Raw genomic sequence first — 10000 nt, 5'->3', positions numbered from 1 at the left:
TCCAAGTTTCAGCAATTAGCAGAATTTTTAAAATATCTATAGATTTTCCATCCATTTGAAAGCGTTTTCTTTTTTTCTCTTTCTTTTTAAGTAAGAAATTACTGCCAGTAGACTGGAGCAAATCTGGTAGTGGTAGAATGAGTGTGAAGACATGTGTATTCTCCCTGAGAGCAGCGTGTTTTGAACATGTGTATTCTCCCTGAGAGCAGCGTGTTTTATAATTCATCATCATCTTCCTCAGCGGGCTGACAGGGGGAAAGTGCAGTCTGCTGACACAAAAGGAGAGAGGTAGAGATGATAGGAGCCCAGACAGAAGCCTGTCTCTTCCAATCACACAAACTGCATACAGTAGCACCTGAAAAGTGCGGCTGGGCACTGCTCCGTTGGTGAAAATATATATTTTAGAAAAGTGACACTTTCACAAAAAGCACCGATGGGACTAGCTGACTTGCACATGATGAAATGATGAGGCCCCGTGCAATGCAGGAGGATTTTTATTTTAGAATTTTAAAAAATCAACATTTTGTCTGTTCAATATGACATTTTGTCATAAGAGACCATAGGTGGCATAACATTGTCCCTGTCTCGTCTACTCTAAACTAGCAATGACACTCATTAGCTCCACTTTTATAGATGAGTCCCTCTCTGTCAAGGTGATGTCAGCAGTTTGAACAGCTGTCCGTCTATAAAAGCCTCATCACCAGAGTTTTTGGTCCTCATTATGTAGGTCATTCTCTCATCAGGGCTCCTTTGTGCTCCGTGTGTGTTTGGATCAGCAGAGGACGGCCGCGTTCATTGTTAATTCACTCACGCTCATCTCACCTGCTAAGCTGATGGAGGACGCGTTCCATTTCCTCTTTAACACCATGCTCAAGGTTCACTCTGCGTCATATTGGGATCATTCCTTAAGTGCACCACTGCCGATACACATGGTTATTCTACCTGTCAGAGTCTGAATTACACGGTGGGCCGCCTAGCCTCTGATATCTCCCTGTACCCCCCCAGTGATGGAAGAAATATTCATGACAATTTCATCAAGCCCTTCCAGACCCCCCCTCCCACACACACACACACACGCACACACACACACCTCCCACTCCTAGAATCCCCCAAGCTTCCCTGATTGTCAAATGTCACCAGCACACCAGTTTTATAATTTACAGGTAACATCTCAAAGCCCACCGGGGGAGAGAGGGAAAAAAAAACGAGAGAGCGAAAGATAGAGAGAGAGGGGGAGAGAGAGAAAGAGAGAGAGAGAGAGAGAGAGAGAGAGAGAGAGAGAGCACTGCAAATCAATGATGAGTAAGTGTACATAATGCCAGAGTCTGCCACATGTAATATTAATGAAAGAGACGGGAGAGAGAGAGAGAGAGAGAGAGAGAGAGAGAGAGAGAGAGAGAGAGAGAGAGAGAGAGAGAGAGAGAGAGTCTTTGCGTTGATCAGGATTTTTATGGCGTCGCTGGCTAGGGGAATTCTACAGCTGTCACACACTCCCCACTACTGAGGGGGAACGGCCTGGTCCCAGCACTGAGTGTCAGCAGGCAGCCGCGTCCCTGTGACAGCTGGATGTGGGGTTCTTGGTGGTGCTCCTCTCCTCCTCTGAAGTGGCTCCTCCAAACTCCTCCAACTCAGCTTTACACACAACACAGGAAACTGCTCTCTCTCACCTCGCAAATCCTCATAGGAGGCTCTCTACTAAGACTACTAACCCAGCGCATGTGGAAAGCGTTAAAGAGACCCATGGAAAGACTCAATACTGTAGAAAAATAGTTTCAAATCCTTCAATTCAATTTGTGTATGTATTTTTGGGCGGAGAATAAGCTGTTAAGGACCCTATTTGAGGCGTAGCGTATTATCTTCAGTCTATTTCCTTCACCGTAGCTTCACACTACTCCTCCATGCGTACAGTACCTACAGTGTGTGTGAGTACCTACTTATCTCCTTGCCTTACAAACCGTCGCAGTCATCCTCAAACTTGGCTTTATTTCTGTTTCTCCCTTGGCATGGGCCTCCCGTTGCATCATTTTCCATATAATGCCAAGAGTAATTGTGATATTGAAAACCTACACACCAGATGTCCCGCTCAGCCCAGAACGAAGGAACGCCACACCAAACTTCTGAATAGACTCGGTATACTCCCTCTGGGACGAGCGTGGGAGGGAGGGGAGTGGGAGGCTAAATCAGTTTGGGGAGATATGGAGGGACTTGAGGAGATTTGAAAAGAGATTGTTTCCCACTTTGGAGCTCACATGGGCAGCATGCGGCGCCTGTTCCAGGGCGCCAGGGGAGTTGCCATAGTGAATGAGGAAGAGGGTGATATATTCAGGTGGAGGTTTACCGAGCCCTATAGAACAGCTGGTTAATGACAATTTTAGGACTAGGGCTCGGTAGGTTTCGGGTTGCCTGTGTGTCTGTGTTTCTGTCTCTGTGTGTGTGTGTGTGTGTGTGTGTGTGTGTGTGTGTGTGTGTGTGTGTGTGTGTGTGTGTGTGCATGCGTGCTCGTGCGTGTGTGCGTGCGTGTGTCTATATAATTTGCTGTGGCTCCAGGTAATTTCGCATCAACTCTGGAGGATGCACAGGGATTTGCACTCACTAATTAATTTGTCAGAAGTACTTTTTTTTCCAGTTGGCGGTTGATTAAAAACAATATTAATTTGAATTAACTTGATTCATAATTGAATTCCTATCAATTCACAATCATTGCTCAGTGAAGTTTTAAATATGGGCCAGAATTTAATGCCTCCTGACTCATTCATTTTAAAGTTGTTGAAGAGATAGGGAGTTATAATAACCATTATGCTTTATATTATTTATTTATTTGTAATTTTTACTATAATATTATGGTCTCTGAATATTAAGTCTACTCTCAGTGTATGTTACAGTATTTATTAAATATAAACCATCCTTGTATCTACCTAGCTGTCTGTATACTAGTTAGTGTATCTATGACTACACATCTGACTGTATCTATGACAACACCTGACTGTATCTATGACTACACACCTGACTGTAACTATGACTACACACCTGACTGTAACTATGACTACACACCTGACTGTAACTATGACTACACACCTAACTGTAACTATGACTACACACCTGACTGTAACTATGACTACACACCTGACTGTATCTATGACTACACACCTGACTGTATCTATGACTACACACCTGACTGTATCTATGACTACACACCTGACTGTATCTATGACTACACACCTGACTGTAACTATGACTACACACCTGACTGTAACTATGACTACACACCTGACTGTATCTATGACTACACATCTGACTGTATCTATGACTACACACCTGACTGTATCTATGACTACACATCTGACTGTAACTATGACTACACACCTGACTGTATCTATGACTACACACCTGACTGTATCTATGACTACACACCTGACTGTATCTATGACTACACACCTGACTGTAACTATGACTACACACCTGACTGTAACTATGACTACACATCTGACTGTATCCATGACTACACACCTGACTGTATCTATGACTACACATCTGACTGTAACTATGACTACACACCTGACTGTAACTATGACTACACACCTGACTGTAACTATGACTACACACCTGACTGTATCTATGACTACACACCTGACTGTATCTATGACTACACACCTGACTGTAACTATGACTACACATCTGACGGTAACTATGACTACACACCTGACTGTATCTATGACTACACACCCGACTGTATCTATGACTACACATCTGACTGTAACTATGACTACACACCTGACTGTAACTATGACTACACACCTGACTGTATCTATGACTACACACCTGACTGTATCTATGACTACACATCTGACTGTATCCATGGCTACACACCTGACTGTATCTATGACTACACATCTGACTGTAACTATGACTACACATCTGACTGTATCTATGACTACACATCTGACTGTATCTATGACTACACACCTGACTGTATCTATGACTACACACCTGACTGTAACTATGACTACACACCTGACTGTAACTATGACTACACACCTGACTGTATCTATGACTACACACCTGACTGTAACTATGACTACACACCTGACTGTATCTATGACTACACACCCGACTGTAACTATGACTACACACCTGACTGTATCTATGACTACACACCTGACTGTAACTATGACTACACACCTGACTGTATCTATGACTACACACCCGACTGTATCTATGACTACACACCTGACTGTAACTATGACTACACACCTGACTGTATTTATGACTACACATCTGACTGTATTTATGACTACACATCTGACTGTAACTATGACTACACACCTGACTGTAACTATGACTACACACCTGACTGTATTTATGACTACACATCTGACTGTAACTATGACTACACACCTGACTGTAACTATGACTACACACCTGACTGTAACTATGACTACACACCTGACTGTAACTATGACTACACACCTGACTGTAACTATAGCCCAATGCACACAGCGTGCGATTTCTGTTGCACGACAACATTCCATTTTGAAGTTTGAATGGAAGTCTATGAGAAAATCGCATCCCAATGCACACGGCCCCGATTTTAATCGCACGGCGAAAATTCGATTCCATTCATGACAACAATGGAATGTTGTCGTGCAACAGAAATCGCACGCTGTGTGCATTGGGCTTATGACTACACACCTGACTGTCTCTGACTGTGTCTCTGACTGTGTCTCTGACTGTGTCTCTGCCCCTCCTGTCCTCAGGTCCCATGCAGGAGACGGTCTTCGACTTCTGGAGGATGGTGTGGCAGGAGAACACAGCTGCCATCGTCATGGTGACCAACCTGGTGGAAGTGGGCAGGGTGGGTACTTTAACCACAGGTCTAGGATCGTATCTTACGGCACTACGGCACACAGGGGACGAAGGCATACAGTATCAGGGTCCAGGGGTAACTTAATCCCCCTCTCTCTCTGTGTATCCTAGTGCTGTTTGTCTATCTGCTGCTGTGGGCTCAGTGAGCCGTGTATGTTCCACCGCCCCCCGCCCCCCCGCACCACCCGTCTGCCAGCAGCGGCTCTATCTACATTATCTGATCAGTGTGAAGTGAGAGGAGACTGATTGATGGCCTTCATTATGAGGGAAGCATCGAGGCGCTTGACTACTGTCACATCTGACTGAATCTATAAAAGGAGATTACACAACGCCGCCAGCCGCCACTGAGCTCGGCGGAGCGGGGACCTGCTGGAGACCAACCTGTGTTGTTTCTGTGCTTACTGTTAATAGGAGCGGCGCTATTCAGTGGTTTGTTTTATGGTTGGCTTGGCTAGCGGTCCGATTCTAGTGCCCTAACTGTTCCTTGAGCTGACCAGGAAAAACTCGGAACCCTACCGAAAAAAGGTCTACGATCCGACCCGAGTTTTCCTTGGTTAGATCACCACGGTCAGGAAAAAGTCAGGGGCCCTACAGGACTCACAGTGTACCACATGGATTGCAGCACAGTACGTACAGTCAATGGAGTCAGCTGCCGTGTCTAAAGCGACGACATTCATCAAACAGCAGCCGTCCATGCACATCTGCTGATGAGCACTTCTTTCTTAAATGTACCACAGCCCATAATGATTCATGGGCCTATCTCTGGGCACCTCATTACCCCGTTACCCTACAGTACCTTACCCCCACCCCCCCACTCCGCCCCGCACCTTCTCCACACCTGCTTAGCCTCTGGGCCGTCCCTCCCCGGTACCGAGGGGATCCGCCCGTCTGTTATACGATCCTTATCCAATGGCGGGCGGCACAGTTGGTCACAGTGACGGTGGCTCCACAGAGGGCCAATAAAATCACTCCGCCGTATCACAGCAGGCCATCTGCTCCGCTCAGCCGCTGATGAACTCTGGGAGATCCTGGCACACACGGATTCAACCCCATCGTTTACACAGGGGGGGCGGCTTACTGCACTCTTTGATGTATGAGAGGTTTGATTTGCGAGGTGACGTGTTGAGTAGGGTGATGTGCAGAGGAGCATGTGTGGGGGTGTGTGCGTGCGTGTGTTTGTGTGTGTTGTGTGTTGTGAGTAAGTGTGTGTGTGTGTGTGTGTGTTGTGTGTGTGTGTGTGTGTTGTGTGTTGTGTGTATTGTGTGTGTTGTGTGTTGTGTGTTGTGTTGTGTGTGTGTGTGTGTGTGTGTTGTGTGTTGTGTGTAAGTGTCTGTTTTGTGTGTGTGTGTGTGTGTGTGTGTTGTGTGTGTGTTTGTGTGTGTGTGTGTGTGTGTGTGTTGTGTGCGTGTGTGTGTGTGCTGTCTGTATCCGTGTGTCCAAATTTGGCCAAAGGTTACAATAATTCTCAAAACCACGCCACTGATTCGAAGTGATCGAATCATGTAATGGGTTTTGCTTTAATTCAATCCCAGTAGAAGCATTAGATTTGTGATTGTCCTCAGGGATTAGTCATCGGCAGCAGTGTCAGAGAGATGGGAGAGAGAGGGACCTGGAGTCCTGGGTCTGTCTGCACCCCTGGAGTGTCACTCCATATGCGAATCTCATTTCAACTCTAATGATGCCATTGACTCCGGGATGGAAATTGAATCCGGGTTGCTGTGAGTCACATATTTTCCCCATAAAAATTATCGTCCTCCGATATACCTCCATGGTTTCAACCAGTATTTCCGTCGTTTTCTCCAACCTAACAACTTTAGCAGTTTAATTGAATGGCGGTGTTATTTCGCACTCTGATGATACAAAGTATGACCGATACGTCCTGTGGGGTGGTTGAGTTTTCCGTTGGGAAATCTAGCTTTAATAGTTGACGGTCTTATCATTTGATATCTTTATGAGATTGTCATTATGGTGTTTCTCATCAAATTGTGTTAAACTAGTTTTCGGTGTTGTGTCCTATTTCTTTCCTCTGGCAGACATTACGGCATGTTCTAGGTCATTATAATGCTCTATTTCCATTCACGTCCTTCTAATTCTGGAGTTCAGCACAACCTACCTTTACAGTGGGCCTCATTTATACATTATCAATGTGAGAATGAGAAAGCAATAATGTGTGAATTAGCTCTCCATCGATACATAAGATTCCCATTAGCAGCTACTCCTAGACCAGAGGCTGAGACTAATATGGAACAGACCTCATTTTAGCCTCAGAGAAATGTTTGAGAAATGAAATATCGAGTGGAGATCGAGCGGTGATAATGAGATAATGTTATGTGATACCATATTATATTCCAAAGAAGAATACTGTATGATTCCAACATAGTCTAGAAGTATTTAAACTTCTATCCAACTGAAGACTCAGGTCTTCATGTTTCGATTAGTGGAGGTTTGTGTGTGTGTGTGTGTGTGTGTGTGTGTGTGTGTGTGTGTGTGTGTGCGTGTGTGTGCGTGTGAGTGCGCATTCCCTGCGTGCGTGTGTGTGTTTGACTGACATGCTGTGTGTGTGTGTGTGTGTGTGTGTGCATGTGCACGTGCACGTGTGCGTTGTGCGTGTGTGCGTGTGTGTGTGTTTGACTGACATGCTGTATGTGTGCGTGTGTGTGTGTGTGTGCGTTGTGTTTTTGACTGACATGCTGTATGTGTGTGTCCTCCTCCCAGGTGAAGTGCTGTAAGTACTGGCCAGATGACACGGAGATCTACAGAGACATCAAGGTGACGCTGATAGAGACTCAGCTACTGTCAGAGTATGTCATCAGGACCTTCGCTGTGGAGAAGGTGAGCTGGCCCAAAGTAACACAACACGCGCGTTTCTACCTATGTTTTTCTCCCTTATGGGACACTGTTACTAATAGGATACTTAAAGGATACCATAGGATACTTCTAATTATAGGATACGTCCAGATGGAGGCATTCACGGGATCCACCACTGTAAGGCTCGTCTCCTTACAATATAGGACACGTGAATGTATAAACATGAATACGTTTTGAACCAAGCGTTTTGATACCCTTTATCTGCTATGGCTATAGCTATTTTTATCTATTCTACCTAACTCTAACTACTGTAATCAGCCACCAGCCAAGAAAATGAGCTAAAATTGGCTCGTCATTGTCTGAAATGTTCATCCTGTGATTATTCACTACCCCTTGTATGAAACAAATGTTCGGTTGTCATTATAACTGAAGATGACACGAGCAGTACTGTAGTCATCCCATTTCTGTTTCACATAGAATGTGTTCTCTGCATTATTCTTAGGCACTGTATCTCTGTCATATCCAGCAGTATTTACTTAACATGAACCTTCACCCAGCCTATATACTGGTTCATGTGTATGCTCCTGACCTGCACCTCTGCTACCATCTCCTCTCCTGTCCTCTCCTCCCCTGTCCTCTCCTCTCCTGTGTGTGTTTAACGTGATGGCCGCCTGGCGTGTGTCCACAGAGAGGGGCCCATGAGATCCGAGAGATCCGTCAGTTCCACTTCACGGGCTGGCCGGACCACGGCGTGCCCTACCACGCTACAGGGCTACTGGGCTTCATCCGGAGGGTCAAGGCCAAGACCCTGCCCAACGCCGGGCCCATGGTCATACACTGCAGGTACTGTAGGCCTGTGTGTGTTGTGTCTCTGCCCGCTCTGTAGGCCGGTACTGCTCTGTAGTCATGCTGTTGAGCCCGGGTCAAGCTAAGGGTCAAGCTAAGGGTCAAGCTAAGGGTCAATCCAATCCTTGTGCTAAGGAGGGATGCTCTTTTTAACCACCTTCGAAATGCAAATTTATCGAAGTGTGCTTCTAGCGTGGATTTCGTGTTGATTAGATATTGACTAGACATGGTTTAAGATCTTGTTTATTTTGTCGAGGAGCGCACGGCATTTCAAATGTCAGCCTTTGTTTTGATGGGTCTCTGATTGGTTTCCCTCCCGCAGTGCCGGGGCGGGCCGAACGGGCTGCTTCATCGTGATCGACATCATGCTGGACATGGCTGAGAGGGAGGGCGTGGTCGACATCTACAACTGCGTGAGAGAGCTGCGCTCCCGGAGGGTCAACATGGTGCAGACAGAGGTACGCTGCACTACTAATGATGTACGCCACGGTGCGGGGGAGGCTGGTGGTGACAGAAGTCAGAGCACAAGCTCATTGTAATGCGTGGGATGGAATGAGGTAATGGTATCATTCGTGATTCCATTCCATGCACATTACAAAGAGACCGTTTTTTTTCCATTTCTACCTCCACCAGCCTCCCCTGACCAGACTACGATGATGTACGCTACAGTTAAGTAGCTTACTAGCTAACCCTCCCGTAGACACTAGAATAGAACACCGGGGTGGAAGACTGTTAGTCTACACAGAGGTACAGGCGCCCACCGTCGCCTCAAGACTGTACTATGATACTTACAACACCAAGCCATCCGTAGCCTCCTAGCTAAAGCCCTCTCAGTGACAGAGACTCCTCTAGATCAGAGCACAGGTGTGGTAGAGTGTGTGTCAAAGGTGCAGACGTACACTATTACACGACTATGCCACCTGAGCCTCCTAGCTAAGCCCCTCTGAGAGACTTGAATAGGACCCGGAGGTGATCGAGTGGGAGTCAAAGGCAGGGCAACGGTGATCATCTGCTGCAGCGAAAGGACTCATTCCCTGAGCGGGTTTTTATTGTATTATGTGCTGTGTAGTCATTCATGACACATTTCACATTCACAGTCATCATTCGATACAAATGCTCGTTATCACAGAGCACACCCTCCCTGTCTACCAGGCCGCCGGGCTGGATGCTTAGCAGAAGTTGGACAATACGAGGCATAATAAAGGATTTTACAGGCTTGTAAACAAGCAAATTTAGCTCACGTCGAGGGTGAAAACATCCAGGGCCCATCCGCCTCTGTTTTATGCAGGCGCGGGGGTACTGAAGGACTTTGCGCTTTTTTGAACATGAACCATCTGGAAGCATCCGTAGTCTCCCTGAATGCATCATTTCACCGTAATTCCTTTTAAATCACAAGCGTCATTGGACTTAATGGGCAAATGTTTCATAGATGACGTGCGGATTGGGATTTGAGTAACTGGAGACCGAATGTTGTTCCCTGACT

General features: G+C 46.1%; 1 protein-coding gene across 1 annotated transcript in view; it reads left to right on the top strand.

The window, feature by feature from the left end:
* Positions 1–10000, top strand: part of LOC308172110 (receptor-type tyrosine-protein phosphatase mu-like) — a gene marked incomplete at both ends in the record, with an annotated part of 129989 nt that overhangs the window by 112911 nt on the left and 7078 nt on the right. The window contains 4 exons of the mRNA XM_080547020.1: positions 4755–4852; positions 7579–7695; positions 8360–8514; positions 8840–8975. Coding sequence (XP_080403146.1) covers positions 4755–4852; positions 7579–7695; positions 8360–8514; positions 8840–8975 — 506 coding nt within the window. The remainder of the gene's footprint in view (positions 1–4754; positions 4853–7578; positions 7696–8359; positions 8515–8839; positions 8976–10000) is intronic.

This window comes from Nansenia antarctica (genome assembly GCF_963989245.1).
Source record: "Nansenia antarctica genome assembly, chromosome: 16".
Classification (NCBI taxonomy): Eukaryota; Metazoa; Chordata; class Actinopteri; order Argentiniformes; family Microstomatidae; genus Nansenia; species Nansenia antarctica.
This window is presented reverse-complemented; position numbering and strand designations above follow the sequence as displayed.